Below are 20,384 nucleotides of genomic sequence, written 5' to 3'. Positions count from 1 at the left end.
ATAAGTAGCATCTTTAGTGTTTCATTGCCTTTGAAGCTTAATTTGTGCTTATTCTGAAACCAATAATGATATAAACACCATAAATAACAAACAATCACAACTGGAATATTAAAACATGTGAAAATTGGACGTGTGATTTGATGGTTAGTTTTCTAAGCTAGCATAAAACTAACCATCAAATCACACGTCCAAGGATGACTGGAGGCTGCAGCTTTATTACAGCATAGTAAGCAGTGTGTAATGGGTATAAAGAGTGGGAAAAGACATTCAGTTGGCCTTCATTCAGATACGCATTAGACAAACAATTGCCAATCGACATTATTCACTCAATCAGTGGTTTGTTGCGACATCGGCTTGAACATAACAAATCGACACATTTTTCCCCCCGAAACATTGTCAGTGCTGAGAAACTGTAGATTTAGGGTAATAAGTAGTTTCTGCACAAAAATCACATTTTTTCTTGTCTGACAGGGCGACTTCCATAAAGCTGAGGAGAATTATGAAAGTAAACACAGATGTTCCTCCCTGGTTTAGGCAGAGCGCTCTGGTGCAATTACAGAGTGCACACAGGTCTGATGATAGGGCCGGACACTGCACTCGCCTGCAGCTAGTGACACCACATGCCTTTGGAACAGCCAACGCCAACGGTGCGACCAAAACAACACCGCCTGAGAGGAACCCCGATAAAAGAAGAGTATTCTGAGCTCGTGAGGAAGAGGAGTGACACTAGGAAGATGGCCTCAAGGATGTGTGAACACTGCATGATCGTGTGCAGGTCGTTTAAGCTTGGTGGGAGAGCCATCTGCTGGAAAACAACAGTACTGCAATGGGCTGGACTTGACTGTATCATTAAAGGTGCCCAATGTAACTTTACTGGTACTAGAGTGTGGCATTGAACATACATATCTATTGTTTTTAGAGGTGTTTTTATAGCAATGCAAAGGTTAATGATGTTATAGCAGTAATTCTGTATTCAGTCGGACTTGACTAAACCTGGCTCGTGACTGATTGAGGTTCTGTCAACACATGATTCTAGTATCTGGAAACGCCCGGATTGAAAGTGATCGGGAAAAGGCAGAATGTCATGACAGCTGTTTGAAGGTGATTGGACAAAGCATCACAACAAGCTGAGATTTAATTGATAAAAAGCATCTCTAAAGTAGGCTGAAGAAGCGCCGCCGTGTTTGTTTCGGTTTGTCTGAGCGATTCATCTTTGGCCTCCGCCCAAACCCCAAAGCCGCCCTGGGATTGGTCTAAACACAGGTGGTTCGAGTCTGTTTGGCCAAATTAGTCTTCTCAAATGTTAATGTTCCTGGACTTGTAAAGGAGTTGCTAAGCACAAATACCATTGTTTACGTACAAATAGAGAAACATCATGATGCAAATGTACTTAAAGGCGTAATGGACGCATCGCATCTCTCGTCTCCGTAGAGTTCTGTCTCTGCGGAGTCAGCTCGAACTGTATTTCTCTGTCTTAATTTCGTCCCGTACACTGAGGGAACTATATTATGATAGATCAATGCGCTTAGACACAGGGAAACATGCTGCTCTCATGGGACGATCCGCAGTGGCAGGACTAATCGGCAGTCCACGCCACGAGGAAAGGAGACTCGGATTTGGTGCCAAAAATCGTCCATTCCACCTTTAAAGAACAAGTATTCCTCTACGTTATACTTTCTCCTGACAGAAAATATGCTGACTTGATGAATGAACTCTCTCTCTCCCAGTTCTATGAAAACCAATACGCATTCTGTGCTTAAACACGTTCATAGCAGCCCATTAAACATACATGTGCTGGTTTAAACTCTTTACACAGGGATATGTTACATCCTCCTGCTGCACCTTTCCTCCTGATGAACCCTAACTGTCACTCCAAGCTGTGTTTAGGGTCCAGCACTGCTTCTCATCTTCCTCCTAATTACCACCAGTGCACAGTGTATAAAAGCCTCTTCTTTAAAGCTTCAGTGACATGCCTGTACAGACTGTAAAGTTCAAATATGTTTCTGACCTACATACTCTGACATTTGCTCTCTCTCTCTCTCTTCCTGCAGGGGAGCTTTTACGTGGCCAGTGAGAGCTGTGCACAGAGGGCCCACACGTGGCACCGAAGACTCTGCCGCCTCCTGCTGGCCGCTCACAGGGACCTGCACTCGTACCACACGGCTCTGATGAAGGAGGTCCCTCAGCTCCAGCAGACGCTGCTAGAGCCAGGTGAGGGCCTCTTGTGCACAGGTTTGAAGAGGCGGAGGAGAGTAGCGCTTCTTCAATTCTTCTTGTAGGAGTAGTTTTGTCACACTGCACACTACAAGAAACTTTAGTCATTTAGTCAATTTGAAAAGTGACTACATTTGGAAGATTGTGTGCGTCGTATTTCTATCCAAACACGGTACTACATAGACACTTTATTTCATTAGAATGTTCATTCTGGAATGGAGGCAAATGGAGGAACAGTTTCATAAATGAGCAGATGAAAATACTAATGACTTTAAGCCTTTATAACAAAAAATAAGTCAAAATTATTTCCAAGGTAGAAATATAGATCTAGGAAAGAACTTTTTAAAATGTATCTTCACAAATATAGAATACTTTGTGGTAAAGTATATACTATATGTGTAGATGAATTGAAAAAGTGTTGTGAGGTCTATATTTCTGGAAGTATTTGTCCAGCAAAACCTTAAATGCAAAAATCTTCAATGTCCATCATAATCTCCTACTACATAAACAAATAATGTAAAATATTAGAGTAAATGTCTTTAAACCAGGCTCTGATGTCACTCACATATGTCCGAGTGCTTTTTATTTGCCAAAACAACCTTGATATTTCGTGAAATTCTTAGGTTAAACCCAGCATTAAAATCACATTACGTTCCACTTCACGTTTCCTCCATTCCAGAATTAGAATGTTTTTGTTTACAATTTTTCAAAGGTCTAAACTTTTAATTGATTATTTGCTTGAACAAGATAAATATTGAAAACGCTGAACACTTCTGAAGTAGGTTTAAATTAGCATTTTCTTTGATTATAACCAAAATGTATGTATTAATTCATTTCCCCACAGAACCGTTGCCTGTTGATGAAACATTAAACCAGCTCGCTATAGAACTACAGGTGGGTCATTATATATGATTTAACATTAGTGTTGGCACTCTTTGCTTTAATAGTTTATGATTTTACAACACATTTAATTTAAAACATATTTGAACTATACGTTTATTAATAAAGATAGTCACCTGGACAATATTTTTATCTGTGCAGTAGTAATGAGGGACAGTTTCGGTTTAAGCTCATGGTCAAAAACACCAATAAATAATAATACATTTTGGGAACGCACAATAAAAAGTGTATGAAAGTGACATTTCTAAAAGTATTCACAGACAAAGAGTATTAGAATTCGCAGAAAGTGCCATGTCCCAAGTGCAAGATCAAGTCCAAAATTGCAATTCGAACATGAGGGAATAAATCTTTCATACATAAAAACAGTTGTTGAGGCTAGAACTTATAAAAAAAATAAAAGTAACATTTCTCCAAAGATAAATGGCACACTGAACATGTTCTCTTCAGTTGCAGGACGGCCGTGAGAAGGTCGCCGAGCAGATCAGCAGAGACGTGGGCCATCTGTGCTCCCAGCTCACTGCTCTGTGGAGCCACTTCCTGGGGGCGGTGCTTGTGAACCCACACATCCTGTCCTACCTGGCCCAGGAGCACCACACGCTCAGGGTGAGAAGCACCGGGAACGCTCCAGCTGCACAGAACACATGCCAATACGTAGAGCAATGTGTGCAGGAGAGCTACCGCCACGCCAATTCAAGGTTCAGTCTGTTGAGAAGAGCTTAATTTCGACTAAATGAGACATATCATGGCTTTTTCTAGGTTCTTTTGACATTCTGTACATTATAAAGAGCAATATTGGTCTTAAACAGGTTAGGAATTGGAACAGGTCCATTGACTTCCTCTTCGAAACTGCAGAACTGATAAGCCCCGCCTCTTTATAGTTACATTTTACCGTAGAAAACAGAAGATTGTCGTTCATTTTTCAAATATTTGCAAATAAGTACAAGGATGGGCCTCAGTTGCAGGACAATACAGGATTACTCCAACATGCATCTATCAAAATACAACTTTGAGTAAACTATTGATGAGGAAAAACTGATGTAACAAGGTTAAAAGCTCATTAAAGTTGATTTATTATAATATCGCCTCCTTAAGTAATAAAGTATAGATATATTAAAGCGGGGCAACTTTTGGATTTTTTGGCAATCTAGTTTTCCTGGAAATAAGAGCTGTGATTAGTGTTTGATTGACTGAGCTTTGGCGCTTCACCTCAGCTTTAATTCACTGTCGGAAAAAAGCTGTTCTTAAGAGTTTGTGAGAGTTACTGTACTTACCTCCTCTTTTGAGGTTTGAACATCCAGTACCCCAACTTTAGCTGTGCCAGATTAAAATTTCCACAAGAAAATGTTTCCCCTCTAATAATTTTACTTTATTTTTTCATGATCAAAATGCTATTTTCAGAACTCCTGTTAGAAAAAGTAGCAGTAGTAGCAGATATTCTGTTGAGTGTAACTTGTTTCAATGCCGTAGTTACTAGTCGATAGTTTAGACATACAGTAGATGGCATCAAATTGAAATAAAACTGAAATCGTGATTGTAATTTTGGTACATTTTTTGGTATATTTAAAAAGAAATATTTTGTCTCTAATTGATCTACAGTGGCTTCACAATACATGGTTATACATCTAAACTACTTCCATACTATCTATACTATCGATCTATACTACTCAAGGTACATTTTTTACAGTGTAAGAATAATTATAGTTTAATCTATGACACAAATAATTATGTTTATACTTTTATTTTGTTTTCAAGCAAGTTACAGACAACCAGCTCCATCCAAATAAGCAAAAATGACAATGAGATTCATCCAGAGAAAGTGCCTGATGGAGAATTAGTGGTGCAGTAGCTCTAAACTCACATGAGAGGGCAAATATCATCTCCTTTTTCTCTTTCTAATCTAATCACTGGTCTGGGTAATAGAAATATGAAACGGCGGCGCTCCTCAGCGGACTGTCTCTCTCCTGGAGAGTTTGGTCCCTGTGGTCTGATCATCAACATGTTTGCTTTGGTATTATATTCCCTCCGGGGCTGTTGTCGCGTCTCCACCCACCAGCGGAGCTACGATTTCAATTAACACTCCAACACTGCAATTATCACAGGGAGAACTGATACCACTGCAGGTCTGTCTAATGTGGAAATATACACAGATCCTCCTTTTCTCGTGGTAAACTACAATTTAAACATAAACCGTAACACGTCTATTGGTTTCAAACTGAAAATACAATCACTAAATGTTAACTTAAACCAAATAGTCATGGGTTTGAGGCAAATGCTTCCTTCTTGTGAGGACCTTTCCCCATTCAAATGATAAAATATTTAGATTTCATATGCATTATTACTATAACAGCTAATAGGAATCTGCCTGAAACACATGAATGAAATGTTTTAATCAACATTACATTTGTTACTACTGAAATCAATGTTTGATTTAAACTTTTTGGATTTCATAAAAGTCTTATATACTGTAACTGGTAGAATTAGGGTTATGCACATTTAAAGTGTACCTTTAGCTCTTTGCAAAAGTATTTCTACAAGCATTTGTGTTGTAGTAAGTTTACAGCTTTTACTTTTCTTTGCTGTATATTTACGCTTTATCATTTCAGGTGAGAAGATTTTCTGAAGCTTATTTCTTCACTGAACATCCCAAAGAATTATCTCTGACATTTCAAGAAGAACTGTACGTTAAAAGACCTTACATTAAATAACGATATAAAGACATGTTCTTAGCCCATGCTCTTCCCGTTTAGAATCAACAGACACGGGCAGATAGCTGCTGATGTGCGGAGCTCCGAGTACCTGACCAAGATGCCTCCTTTACCCGTCGAGTGCCTGGACATCGATGGAGACTGGAACAGCCTGCCCATCATATTCGAGGACCGATATGTGGAGTCTCCAGTCACAGGTAGAACATTCAAGGGAGTCGTGTTTTTTACCAATGAAACTCATAATCGATTTTAATGGCAAGTTTCTAAATTAGATTTGCAATTGATTTCAAGGCCACACCCAGAAGCACTTTCAACAGAAATATGATGTGCTAAACTAAGAATCACATGCAGTTCAGAACATGTTTGTAGAAGACAAGACACACCAGAGATATTTAGCTGTTTGCAGGACGAACTGAACTTTGTTAATGGCTAATGGCAATTTCAGATCAATTACAGTTAATATTACAGCCCTACCAGAGCTTTTTATGATATCAGATTCAAGTTTTGTCCAGCATCTTTGGAAGCAGAGACGTTCCAGTAGTACCATTTTACCCTTTTTTTTTTATTTAATGCCAATTTACCCATCCCAAATCAAAACACGTTTCCTTGGTGCTCGCCAGTAGTAGAGTTTATCTTGCCACGACCATTTGCCGAATGTCTTTATCTTCTCTCTCCCTATTCCATGATTCATTCAAATGTATGTTTTTTTTTTTTTTCCATATCGATAATTCTTCAAATGAGACTGGTTTTGATACTAATTTTGATACCATTTACTCTTGGGGTATCGATTTGTTTGTCAAATTAGTTGGGCCATTGAACCTTCTCACTATTATAAATGATCCAGATAAACATTTGTGGATTTTCTTTATGGTTATTCCACAAATACCATTTAAATACTTGCTCCTACCCCAGGCCTAACACTTCTGAAGACTTATATAGACATTTTGGTCATTCTAAACTTCCCCACAGTGAATAAATGTGTCAGCTATTGATCATGAACTTGATTTGTTGCGTCTTTGTTCTTTTCCTCCCAGACTGGCTCTCAGAAAAGCCCAAGCTAAACAAGGAGCCGAAGAAGTCCAATCCGGCCGACATCTTTGAAGACAACCGCAGAGAACGATCCCCGGCGCTGGCCCGAGAGCCGACAGACGGCGACGAGTGCATGGATCTGCCCACCTACATGTCCCTGATGGCTGAGCAGAGCCGACCCGGAAACAACCACCTCCCTCCCACTCATGCTATTGAACCAACACAGACAGAAATAGTAGAAACTGAAAATAGCACAGACGAGTTGAACGATATTAGCAATCTTGATTCGTCAAAAAATGCTATTTCTCGTCATAGCAGAGCAAACGACGAGGAATCCGATATTGCCATGCCTCTCAATCAATCCATAGATAATGATCCAGAAGATGTCCCGCTATTAACTCTCCAAACGCCTCATTCTAATACCGCAGACTTTCGCAAAGACTTGACTCTTCGAAGCGGTTTCATGGGTTCAAAGTTCATCAAGCGATCGTCGTCCGTCATTTCCGACTCAGGTATCGAAAGCGAGCCCAGTTCTGTGGCGTGGCCCGTAGAAACGTTGCGAATAGTCCAACCTTTAGATTTCTCCAGCGAACGGGAAATTCCTCAGCAGATCATTTCCAGGCTTCCAATCCACCGAAGTTCGTTGGAAGGGCTTTTGATGGAGAGCAATGGGAGTATACCGAGTGGAGGCATCCAGGCGTCGTTGAATTCCATCAGCTCGTTGCCGTACGAGGAGGATCCGCACAGGCAGCTTCGAAAGTTGACAAAATCGATGTCTGCGCCGCAAATAAACAGTCCAGAAGAACGCGGCGACCGACATTTACCGTTAAGTGAAAATGTTTGTACCAATAAGGATTCGCAGCAATCGGATCAATCGCTGTTGGAAGGCCGCAGGGACAATTTAAGGTTGGAAATATCAGTCCATTCCAATCACCAGCAAAAAAACAATACATCAGGGTTGAAGGACGCGTCGAAATTGAATCCTCAAGAATCCACAGACGGCACGGAAGAGGAAAACAGCATGAATAATTGGAGAACTAGAAGTGAAGTGAGTGCATCAATAGACGACGTGCATCTCCTTGAAACAAATGGACACTTGAACCAACTGAGAGCAGAGGATACAGAAGTGCAGAAGGCCTATATTAGAACAAGGAACAATCGCAAAAGTCTAAGCGAGTCCAATTTGCTTGATGTCGGATTTAAGGAGTCCAGCAACGAGCATCGACACACCAGCGCCACCACCCTGCGACCGATGGAACTGACCGGGCTCAGTGTTGTCATGTCGTCTCCAGAACTCAACGGGACACTGGCAGGTGAGAAGGAGCATTTAGACGGGCAAAATAAGGCTAAGATCCCCAACTTGGGCCTGGCGTTTGTGAATAAGAAGATGGTGGAGGTGGTGAACATGTCGGTGTCCTGCGCGCCCACCTGCCTGCCCTTCTCCTCGGCTCTCAGAGAGTCACCGTCCATAAGTGGCATGTCGGCCCGCCAAGCTACCTCGCCAATTACCCATCAGCCCCTGGGCTCCTTCGGGATCATCATGTCAAACTCAATGAATCCCCTGAACATGGATGAGGAGACCAATGAGCGTATGCTAAAGTAAGTTTTATAGACGGCATCAGATAATGATAGTCTTACTTGTTTTAATTGAGAACACATATTGTGCAAAATGGAGCTCTTAACCATTTTATAACATTGTTCCCTCGTCAAAAACACATCTGGAGTTGTATTTAGCTTCATTCAGCCTAAGAAAACACATATTTTCCAGTTTTGTGACATAATAGGTAGAGCTCTGAGATCATTTGCACGTTTTTTTCGGTTCTGAGCATTTCTTTTGCCTCATTGCGTTCATGACAACTGCTTGCTTACATTTGCATGTTGGGGGTGAGCTAGCCTTTGTTTATTTTCCCATGGTAGTTCCCTCTGCAGCCAGTAGATGGAGTGCTCACACAATTCCTGATGAGGGACTGTGTCACAGATATACCGTAAGATAAAAACTTAAATTGTGAATGCAATTTATCCTCCAATCAAAAAGGGGAACATATTTACATATTTTGATTAGATATATAATATATTATTGTAAAATAAGTCACTAATGTAAAATGACTAAGTAAGAACTCAAAATGTACCTACAACTTTGACCTTCTGTGACTTCTGTGTAAAGCTGACATGTTTTGTTGTGAGAATTTAATACTTATCAGACAAAAAAATTTGACAAAATCAATGTAGTATATAACTATAAACTATATAAAGGTAATTTTCATGACAAAGCTACAATAGTTTAGCAGCTTTTTCTATTTGAAACTTTGCATTTGCACTTTTTTTCCTCCAAACCATTGTTGCTAAATTTAAATTAGCATTTGATAAACCAAAGATCCTACTTTGCTTGCTCACACCAGCTAACCCAAAAAGTTGCACATTTCCTGACATTCCTAATGTTAATGTCCCCGTTCTAAAGTTGAAATCTAATCCACAGTCAATTGAATAACCTCCAACAGAGGCAGGTGACTCATGGCCTGAATGTGGAGCATCCCAAAAGGAAATGAGGACACATAAATATAAAAATGAAAGAAAATGGAGTTAGAGGAGATGAGGTGGAATGCCCCGTTAGTGTATTAAAGCACATCAAAGGGCTGCGCAAATCCATTATGATTAGCTGCTAAGTGCACGCGCGAGAATCGGATTTGTTCACTCTGCTCTGCGGCTCAAACCTGGCCCTCTGACAGTCGAGCCCAATAAAACTTTGCACTTTTCTACTTGAGATTTTGTAGACTTGAGGTTATAAACTGCGGCTTCCGTTGCTTCTGGCCAGTCTTAAGTGGAATCAAAGAGTATATAGAACAGGGTTATTCGACTAAACATGTATTTAACTGTAAACCAAATGTTTTTAGTGACAAACTAGTACTACATTAAGCCTTTACATGCTCCTGACATACGTTAAAAGGTTCTTGTCTCTATGGATCTGTAGGAACTGTATTACTTTGACTAGAATGTTCCACAGTATGAAGTTTAAGTTATATATCTTGCACTTATTCAATTGTGCGTTGTTGTTGTTTTTTTGCCTAAACCTCAAAAAACGTCTTGCTTTACGTGATCAGATTCACCTTTCCACACTTTTGACCTGTAACCTGGCCTGGTGGCAGAGTTCATTTAGAATTTGTATTTGTTTTAGTTTGGGATTTTAGATGCATTTTAGTTAACTAGAAAGTCTATTTTAAATGTGTACTCTGATAAATTGTATTGCATTGCTTCTTGGGGCTCTAGGACTGAAAAGTGTCCACTCATTACTTCATTCAATTACGTTTTTAATCTTTATTATTTGACAAAAATATCCTTTCAGTCAATAAAATATCCACATTTAGTCATAGTTATTGTCACTATGTATTCATCATTTATTTTTCTTTTTTCTGTCACTGGTAATAAACTAGGACAACATATTGTTAGTTCATTAGTCAGTAAATTAGTCTCCCTGTAGACAGGTACGTTTAGTGGAACATCTATTTTCAAAGTAAATAGCACACTCTCCACCAGAATAGCAAAGTATCATGAGCGGTACATACAGTATACAGAGTAGATAAGCATACATATATCTTTTCTCATATTATTATTACTTGAAATGGAACTGTCTTTCAGTGTAACAAACCCCTTTTCTGCCTCCTTTCCTCTCTCTCAGTTTCTACAAAGCCAAAGAGGGCCTGCTGAGAGAGCTGGGCTTAGCAGGCGGCCTGTACAGCGACCTCCCCGAGCTGGCCTCTGACCTGCCCTACTTCCCGCCCGAAGAGGACGACGAGGAGTTTGAGGATGGCATACATTTGGTGGTGTGTGTCCACGGGCTCGACGGTGAGTGTTCCGCTCCACTGCGGTCGTGTTTCTGTATCGCATCACAGATATTGTACTCCAATGTTACCAGTTAATCCTTTTATAGACGGTGATTAGCAATGCAAATGTGCAGCAGAACATGTCCTACTAACTTACAAAAACAGTTTGATTGTCATTAAGGACGCATGTAACTTTAGTAATATATAATGTTTGAATATCCTTGATGTCAAATGACCACATTCATTTAGTCTCCAGTTGGGACTGAAAGTACTGCAGTTGGGACTGAAAGTACTGCAGTGGGCACAGACACAGTTACATGCCCTGCACAAGGACGTACACAATGTATTCCCTGAAGATTGAACTGCAGTTCTGGCTTGTTTTGTGGATGAACGCTCCGCTGAACTATTATCAGATATCATGCCAATGCATATGAAAAAAGGCAAAATAGTAAGAAAAACTTGTAAAAAATAAAAATAATAAAATAGTACTGCTTTCAGTGGTATTGGGAGGAATGTAAGGAAGTACAAAAGTAAAATTACTGTACTGTCATTTTCATGTATTAGTACTTAACTTTTAAAAAATCCATTTTACAATTTATACTTTTTGCTTTTCTGGTGTAATTCCTACTCTACTACATTATTTAACTGGACTTGAAATTAGAAAGTACTTTCTGCATTATTCTGTTTAGCATAATTGAGAAATTCTGCCAAAAGCTTTAGACTTCAGCTTTTAGAAAACAAAAATATACAAAACAATAAACCTAGAAACATTGATGAATTGAGTGACTAAAAAACAACTCTTTATAAGATCATCATCAAAAATCTGTGCAAAATACTTTTTTCCTCAAAAATGTTAAACATGTTCTTTAATACTTTTAATAAAGTCCGTCATCATGATTTTTTTTTCTCTTCCTTGAGTAATTGCGTTGCCCCTGTATCTGCACTTTTACTTAAGTATGAAAAGTACCACTGATTACTCACACCTCCTTTAGTACTTTTGTCTAGAATCTGAAAACTACCATCATTTAAGTTTATTTATTCTTTATATCCTCAGAATCAACAAAACCATGTCTCTACCATGTCACTCCTCCTTGTTCCCATACTATATTTTATATAATCAAACTTCCTCAGATATTCTTTGATTTTCCACATAACCAAAGGGTGAAACCTGCTAATGAGCGCCTGCTTCACTCTGTGCTTCCAGGAAACAGCGCAGACTTACGACTGGTGAAGACTTTTATTGAGTTAGGTCTGCCCGGCTCCAGGCTGGACTTCCTCATGTCTGAGAGAAACCAGGTGCGTGCTTCTTGACGGACACTGGAGCAAATTGACATCACGAGCGTGGAGCGGTCAAATTGAGTCGCTATGTGCTCCAGGGGGACAAACGGGCCTCTCTGTTTGTTTTGCAGAGCGACACGTTTGCAGATTTTGACGCCATGACGGACAGGCTGCTGGACGAGATCATTCAGCACATCCAGCTCTACAACCTGACCATCGGAAAGATCAGGTCAGGAGACATGTTAGGACTGCACGGTGATGACAGTCTCAGTGTGAACAGCAGATGGCAGCAGAGACTGAAGGATTATAGCAAGAGTTTTCACATCCTCTTCTAAAGTATATGCATTGTCATTTAAAACAAACATAATGTCTAAATAGAAGCAAAAATAAGTTAATTTATTTCACCGGCAAATTTAAGTGTTACTTAAATGTTTGTTCGATGTAAATTGAACAAACCAAGTATTAAGTTATGTATCAAGTGCCATCTAAGAACACTGTTGGACAGATCTAAACCAGGTCTAAAAAGTGACCATTCCACGACTAAATTAAGTCAAACAAGGTCTCTAATATGACTTAAACATGATCTAAGTAGTTCTGTCCAAGGTTCTAACTCAAAGGAGGACATGAAATGGATCAAATTGACTCAAATCAAGCAAATACTTGAACTGTAGAGGAGTCTGCGTACCACAGTTTGAGAAATACTGGTTTACAGTGTTAATACTTCAATAATGAAAGCTTCTGTACTTGATTCTTACAGTCTTAAAAACAGCAGTACACATGTATTGCTACTGCATTCCCAGCATCCTCAATATTCACAGAGTTAATACGTTTTAACAATTCTCTGAGACCAGAGCAAGTTTTGCCATCACAGTAAATAAAGCCAACACACATTTGCATTCTAACAGAGCACTTGCTGATTTTTGGGAGAATAACACGCTCTGCAAACAGAGCACTGAAATTTACTTTTCACCCGAAAAGATGCTTTTATAATGTATCTGTACTGGAGCAAACCAGATAGTACATGAAATAAATTGGGTACAGCCCCTTTACCCCAAAAAGAGACAGAAACATCAAGTCGAATCTCCCAAACAAGGTTATAAAGTGATATCTCTGCACTTTTGTGATTCATTCTACGATTTGTCCATGTTTTGGGCCATTTTTGAACCTCAAATAAGACATTTACAGGCACGTCTTTGCACATTCCTGAAAATATCGCCCTAATTACACTCCCAAATTTGGAACCAAACCCAGAATGAAAGAATTCACTTTTATCAAGGTTAACAGTTCAGATAGACATTTGGACAGTTCTTATTCAGGAACTTTTTCAAGCCACAGGTGCAAAAAGCTGGCCTTTACAGCACATTTCTACTTCATATTTAAAATACCTCATAATGGCTGAAACCTGCTTATCATAGCCTGCCAATAACTCCCTGACTGTGACTGTGGACAGACCCTCCTCATTTATCGAGTTGCATCGCCTAGTTCCACACAAATTAAGCCATTTATCTTCTTGCTTAATTGCCCTCCATGTGCCAATTTACTTTTTAAGACTTTCTCCTCGAGTTTGTTAACTTTCCTTATTGTGCTGTATTCCCCGGAGTGCATGTTTCAAAGACAAGACGCAATGGCCCGCCGCGCCAGCATCTGCTCTATATTTAGGCTGGTGGCAGCAGATGAGACGGCGCAGACGTGGCAATGAGGGATTCTGGGTAGAGATATAAGTGTACAGTAATTAAACTAAGTGACAAAGTAAGCTTCATGAGTCTGGTCTGTCCCATTGCATTTGCCAAAACCATTAATTCTGATTAAATTTCCACTGTTAGGATCATTGCCTTTGGGAGTGTTCAAGTTAATGAATAGAGCTAAATTAGATCTTGTGTTGTAGAAGTCTGGTCAATTGGATTTTCATAATTGATTTAAAATATTCCAAAATTGAGATATTTTTATTTATTGACTCACTGGTAGTAATTAATTTGGAAAATATAAATTCAGCCATTGTTAAATTGCAGAAAACACAATAAACTATTATTTATTTCTTCAAAAAATAACTCCATCACAATTAATTTTATTGAAGACATTTTCTACAGCAATTGTATTTTTAAAGGCAGCAATTAAAGGCACTGTACCTGGTTTTTATTGTTTTAAAATATGTGAAAAACAGTCCACATTCTTTATTCCAAGCCTTTTAATCAAACGCTGCAATTATTTTACAACTTTCAGAGGGAGCGAGCGGGCAAGCTAACAACAACTAGCATGCTAACAACAACTAGCATGCCAACAGCGCTCTTCCTGGTTTTCGGAGAATAAAGTTATTAAATACAGAACACACTTTGTGGACTAATTTTGACTCTAATCAGTGTTTTTACAACATATCTGTACTGGAGCAAAACTAATTGAACTATTTAAAAAAATTGCATTACACATTACGGAAAAACACAACATTTTTCAGGCTCAGATCTAGAGAAAGGTTTCCCCAGCAAGAACAGGTTGTAGTTTGTATTTTGCATTTCCCATTTATAAGCTACATGTACTGAAATAACAGCCCCTCTTTTAATTGGCGCCCGTGTTGTCCCACTCAGCTCCAGCTTTGTGTTGTGTCCACAGCTTCATCGGTCACTCGCTGGGGAACATCATCATCCGCTCGGTGCTGACCAGGCCTCGGTTCCGCTGCTATCTGCCCAAACTGCACACCTTTCTGTCTCTATCCGGCCCACACTTGGGAACGCTCTACAACAACAGCACGCTGGTCAGCACAGGTAAAAAAAAAATGGCTACGCATAGAATAAAAGCTTCTCTGCGATGGTTTATCCAGGCCTACACGGTCAGCAGTGGTGAATCTTTTTAATCATTAAAACTGTGTAGCAGAAAAGGAAAACTATGCCAAATGTGATATAATAAATACACAACAAAAATGACCCTCCATTCCCTCCTACATTCTGTTTGAATGCAGAAAGGTCTGAATCGGCCCATAAGAGGTGTCAAAGTCCTCTCTTAACTTTGGACGGTCCAACCACAGCTGCTAATTTGCATTTTAACTCCTCTGATTGTCCTCGTAACATTGAAAAGAAATATGCAACTCTTTTGACCTCAAATACATACGAGTTTGGTGCTTTGTGTGTTCATTCAGCAGAAATCGGTTCCATTTCTCAATCCCATGTGTTATATTTTACCCTTTTTTTACGCATAAGCCACAATGTTTGTTAAGGCATGTTTAGAAACGGACCATGTGTTTCTCTGATTGGTTAATCCACCGGTCAGTCATGCCCATTTGAGATCGGGAAGACAGGAAAGAATTTGTATTGTAAGTATTGTCAAAGCTTGTGGTTTGTGGCTGGTCATGCAACAATAACAATACTGCACCTCCAAATGTAGTATCACCATATATTGATATTTTGATACTTTACCAGACCCCTAATACTGGGCATGTCTAGATAGATTTAGAGAAAAACACATTTAAGCACTTTTTTATTAGTATGGGTTTATGAGCAAGTATCATCAAGTTAGTCACAATTCTTCTGGAAACAGTTCAATATATTTTTCATGAACAAAATTGCATATTATAACTGTGGTTGTAACATAAAGCCTGCTGTGACTTCTAGTATGTAGTTTTGTCGTCAGCTTAGCAAACAGAGCCGTATGTTCCAAGCGTAGTTACTGTTACTGCCTTTGTACTTCAAGCCGTATCTTATGTGTTCTGCTATCACCAGAGAGCACTCAAAGTCAGTGAAAGAATTGCCCAAAACGGACGCAAAAGAGGAAAAGATAAAGAAAAACGAACATGTCAGTTTGATGTATATTTTAACTGCATATGTTCCCGCCTCTTCCCAGGCCTGTGGTTAATGCAAAAGCTCAAAAAGTCAGGCTCCCTGCTGCAGCTCACCTTCCGAGATCACGTGGACCCGCGGAAAACCTTCCTCTACCTGCTCAGCCAAAAACCAGGTACTTTGTAAAAATCATTCCGATTTCACATCCGCGGGATATCGACCTCTTCACTTTGAGCTACATCACAGACAGGCCATTAAAATATTCATGAAATACCGGTCTCGTTTTTGAAACTTTTTTTTTGCATTCTCCAAAATTTCGGCGTGTGTCATCTCGCTAACACTCACACACTGTAGCGCGGCGCTTTCGACAGGCTTGTGAGAGGCCTCCCCACAGCGCCGAAGGAACAAAGCAGTCGTTTGTCACGCAGGACTGAAGCAGATAAGACTGAAAAGCGTTGGGGTTTTTTCCCCCCTCTTCTTTCCTCCTCCAGAACGACGGCAGCCTGACAAAATGATCCAAACCCTGTCATTGGGAACCCACTTGTGCGCTCTCTTAAAAGCACTCTTGACAGGAGACTACAGAGAGAACACTGTGTTATCGCCACGGCCTGTCATTGTTCTGTGCATTTACAACCATTCACTGTGTACCGCATGCAGACACACATCTCGTGACATATGCATTTGAAGGTATTACAGACATTATTATTGTGTATTACAGATTTATGTTGCAGCTACGTCGACTAGGAGGAGAAATTCAAGTCAATTCAGAAACAAACTCCAGCGTTTAAAGTCCACCATGTTACAAACGTTCACTATGTTACAAGCGGCTCGTTCACTCAAGCAATTCCAGCTACAGACAGTATTTTTATTTGCTTTCAGGGCTCCAGTTTTTCAAGAACGTGGTGTTGGTGGCGTCTCCTCAGGACCGCTACGTCCCATTCCACTCCGCCAGAATAGAGATGTGCAAAACAGCTCTCAAAGACAGGACCACAGGTAGGTTTGTGTGAAAGGCTTGCGCTTGTACTTGAGACTTGCTGATGGATGATTGGTTGAGCCATGCGGGGGGCTGAGCGGTGGACTGAGCTGTGATTGGCTTGTGTGAGGGAGAACTTCCGGAGCATGGGCAGAGTAGTCTTTCAGAATAAACGTCGTCTGTTTCTCCAATAGAACTTCACTTGCACTTTAGACTTTAGACAAACATTAAAGTTGCCTGGGCACTAGAAGCTCTCAAACCAGTGGAAAAACTGAAACAAATAAAGATAAATTGTAGATCATCCAACTTTGGCCTATTGGAGTTTGCTTGCTGTGATACTTAGCCTGTACCTTAGAGGATTTCTTGCCTGATTTGACGCCCGAATTGCCTCTCCACGAGTTTGAAGGAGGTGTGGCACGAGAGCACTTTTGACTTCCGTGGGGTCAGCGCATTTCTCTTACCACTACTTTTGGTATCGCAGAGCCAAAACCTCAAATTGTAAGGTTCCAACTGTCGCTTGTGATGAACTTTACCACTTACCCTTTCGTAGTCCTCCGCTTCAAGCTAATCTTTAACTGAAAACTGCAAGCATGTGGTGTTGCTGTGCTTCATGCACACATTTGATCACGTCTTAAAGTCCTCTAGTCGGCAGCTTCATCCACAGTGTAACTTGGAAATGCCTGACTTTACATTGACAAATGAACGTTCTTCGCAGGTCCCGTGTACACTGAGATGATCAACAACCTGCTCCTGCCGCTGGTGGAGGCTAAAGGTTGTCAGCTCATTAGACAGAACGTGTTCCACGCTCTGCCCAACACGGCCAACACGCTGATCGGACGGGCCGCGCACATCGCTGTCCTGGACTCGGAGCTCTTTCTCGAGAAGTTCTTCTTAGTCGCGGGCCTGAACTACTTTAAATGAAATTTATATCATGTAAGTACAAGAATCAACCAGTTCTGGGGAATTTCAACTTGTGGTGAAAAATGTGGTGTAGCCATGCAAAACTCAACATCTGCTGTGAAGATGTTTTGTAGGCCTTATAAAAATCTTCTCAAGCATTTGACTACTTAACCCTTTGGGGCTGGTTTAGACCCTTTAAATATAAACCCTGTAAATATAAATATAAATATAAAAATATATATATATATATACTGAATGCACTATATTGCAAGGTCAGAAAAAGGTTGAGGTTTGGCCTCTAGAACCCAGACAATAGGAAAGCATTTACTTCTTGATTGTATTGTCACTAACTTGTACAGTATAGATGTTAATTTATACAAAAAATAATAATATATTGTATAGAATTATTTATTTTTTACTTCTATGTATTTGTCTGTTGTCCATCTAAATGTGAAGTGTTGTGTCAAATGTCATTTTAATTCCCGGTGTTCAGTGCAGCCGGAAGTGTTACCTCATAGCCTATAATATTAGCATTCATATTTGTACGTAAGCTGTACTGCAAGTCTATAGAGCTAATGTGTTTCATAACATAAACACACAAAGCCAACGGCAACCAAAAGAGTAAAACAAATTCTGATATTTTTTTTTCTCAATAGTGCCTAGTGGCTGTTTAAAAAAGTTGTTTGACAGAATCGACTGAACATTCATTTTGCTGCTAGCATCAACCGTCAACTTATACCATTTGTCCTCCAGGTTGCTTCGGAAAATCTGCAGACAAGGCATGGACTAGAATATAAAGTGTCAGAACATTACTGTGTTTTTAAACTTTTTGAATGGCCTATTGGAGGTTTTAGGTTTTATTACACAGAACAGTAAAGCCATGTTTCCACTGGTTCACTTTGGAGTGGTTCAGGTCCGGAAGTGTCTCCACTGTCACAAGTGAAACGTACCAGTCCAGTTAAGTGATCTGAAGTGGGCCGTGAGGGATAATAGCTTCCACATCTCGGCTATTGAGTGAGATGATTGGATAAGACATACACAACAAGCAAATGTAAACAGAAATTAATCATTTCTCTCTAAGCGCTGACTTGTTCTCGTTATAAACTGCATGTTTTCTCCAGTTTTATTTGTTGAACTGACAGACTTAGAAAAACAAAGCTAGTGCACGTTAGCATCAGCTGATTCCTGTTTATTGCCGCACGGCACACGCATCAAGACCCAAAATGTTATACTTTCAGAGCATAATACAGTTATCCAAACTCAAAGCATTACATGAAGAGGGGAAATAATTGCTGAAGAAGCGGATTAACTGGGAGTAGTTTCTTGTTGACTCTAGATTTAGCCGTGTTTCTGGAATTACTAAACGTAGTAGATCACCTTTGTTATGTTTGGGTGGCGTCAGCTGCTCATGTAGTAGACCCTGTGAGCCAGGGAAACATGCTCTGCCATAAAACGAACCATTTAAAACTGCTGTCAAGTGAACCAGGCTGGGGGCCAGGGCAGTGCCGCCGCTCCCATTACACACTTAGCGTGCAATGTGAAGGGCATCAAGTGCTCCGAGGGGCACCTCCAGCTTGACCAGGTGGTTTGGAATGAATGACACAATATGTTATTTCTGAAACAGCTGAACTGTTCCGTTTGCAATTAAACATGGCGCCTTCAGTAGGGCACTCTGTCTTTAGTTCTTTATCAATCCAAAACTAACTAGGACTTGAGCATCGCTGCTCTTTCTCTCTCTTTATAACGAGTTTGAGATGCACAAGAGCAGCTGCACAAGCCACAGTTCAAACAGAGGCAGACGCATCAGAGAAACAGCTAGGAACACTTTTGAGGGAGGGGATTTTTTTTGGGCTCGTAGGCTTTATTGGACAGGACAGTGTAGCATGAATTGTGGATGAGAGAGGAAAGGATGGATTCGAACTCGCGACACTGTGGCCGGCTGCACATGGAGCCTGGCGTGTGTGCTTTCCACTCCAGACTTCAGAGTGTAGTACTGTGCTCTATTATCACCTGTGACCTACTACATAAAACCCTTTAAACTGCTAATTCAAACATATCACATTACATTTTAATCCATTCACTCACTGCAAATTAACAATAACACTATATATTTATTTCTAACCCAACTGTCTACTGTAAACAATGTAGCATCCAATGAAACCAGAGGAACACAGCAAAGTGCCATGCCACATTCTACACCCGCTGTCAACATGTTTGACTAGTATTTTCCCTCCTTTTATCCTGTCACTAGAGGTTGTCATTACTTCCCAGCATGCATCCAAGGCTGGCTCCCTTCTGCGAGCCCTGCCCATCAAACTGCATTTACACCCCGGCATCAGAAAACGGTTATCAGCGCGTTCTTGTCATGCGTCCCATCTGCCATCTGCAATAATATGTAGACACCCAGAGCTGTATTTACCCTTTGCGCTGGTTTCAAATGACAAGTGAACTTTATTGAAAAACCTTGAATCTGCTTTACATAGTTTTCTCTTTGCACATTTTCTACAAGTGAACATCCTTGATAATAACAGACTTTTGGGCCTGATGACATTCTAGAATGTGATTGCATATTTGGTGGCCTATTACTCTACGGGCGACTCACTTTTTTGAAAGGAATAACCAAACATTCACGTTGTTGGGTTTCAAATCATCACAACATTCCAGTGGCCAAGAATATTGACTACAGATAGGGCAGCTAAAATATATATTGTTAGAATTAAGATTTTTGTTCTAAATAAGTCTAATCACTGATAGAAATGGTCAGATTAAACATTTGTGAATGTACCTTTTAGACAAAGTGCAA

General features: G+C 40.1%; 1 protein-coding gene across 1 annotated transcript in view; it reads left to right on the top strand.

Moving 5' to 3' along the window:
- Positions 1–17,604, top strand: part of fam135b (family with sequence similarity 135 member B) — a 71,974-nt gene extending 54,370 nt beyond the window's left edge. The window contains exons 8-20 of the mRNA XM_072447750.1: positions 2,052–2,211; positions 3,059–3,108; positions 3,562–3,717; positions 5,718–5,791; positions 5,862–6,016; positions 6,854–8,447; positions 10,522–10,688; positions 11,871–11,962; positions 12,076–12,173; positions 14,549–14,700; positions 15,773–15,883; positions 16,588–16,701; positions 17,397–17,604. Of these exons, the coding sequence (XP_072303851.1) occupies positions 2,052–2,211; positions 3,059–3,108; positions 3,562–3,717; positions 5,718–5,791; positions 5,862–6,016; positions 6,854–8,447; positions 10,522–10,688; positions 11,871–11,962; positions 12,076–12,173; positions 14,549–14,700; positions 15,773–15,883; positions 16,588–16,701; positions 17,397–17,602 (3,129 nt within the window). The 3' untranslated portion in view covers positions 17,603–17,604. The remainder of the gene's footprint in view (positions 1–2,051; positions 2,212–3,058; positions 3,109–3,561; positions 3,718–5,717; positions 5,792–5,861; positions 6,017–6,853; positions 8,448–10,521; positions 10,689–11,870; positions 11,963–12,075; positions 12,174–14,548; positions 14,701–15,772; positions 15,884–16,587; positions 16,702–17,396) is intronic.
- The last annotated feature ends 2,780 nt before the right edge of the window (positions 17,605–20,384 follow it).

The sequence above is a fragment of the Eucyclogobius newberryi genome, unplaced genomic scaffold, assembly GCF_026437365.1.
Source record: "Eucyclogobius newberryi isolate DKJ021-1_F unplaced genomic scaffold, fEucNew1.0.hap1 SCAF_16, whole genome shotgun sequence".
NCBI classification, from domain to species: Eukaryota; Metazoa; Chordata; class Actinopteri; order Gobiiformes; family Gobiidae; genus Eucyclogobius; species Eucyclogobius newberryi.
Note: the sequence above shows the minus strand (reverse complement) of the source record. Positions and strands in the feature narration are given on the sequence as shown.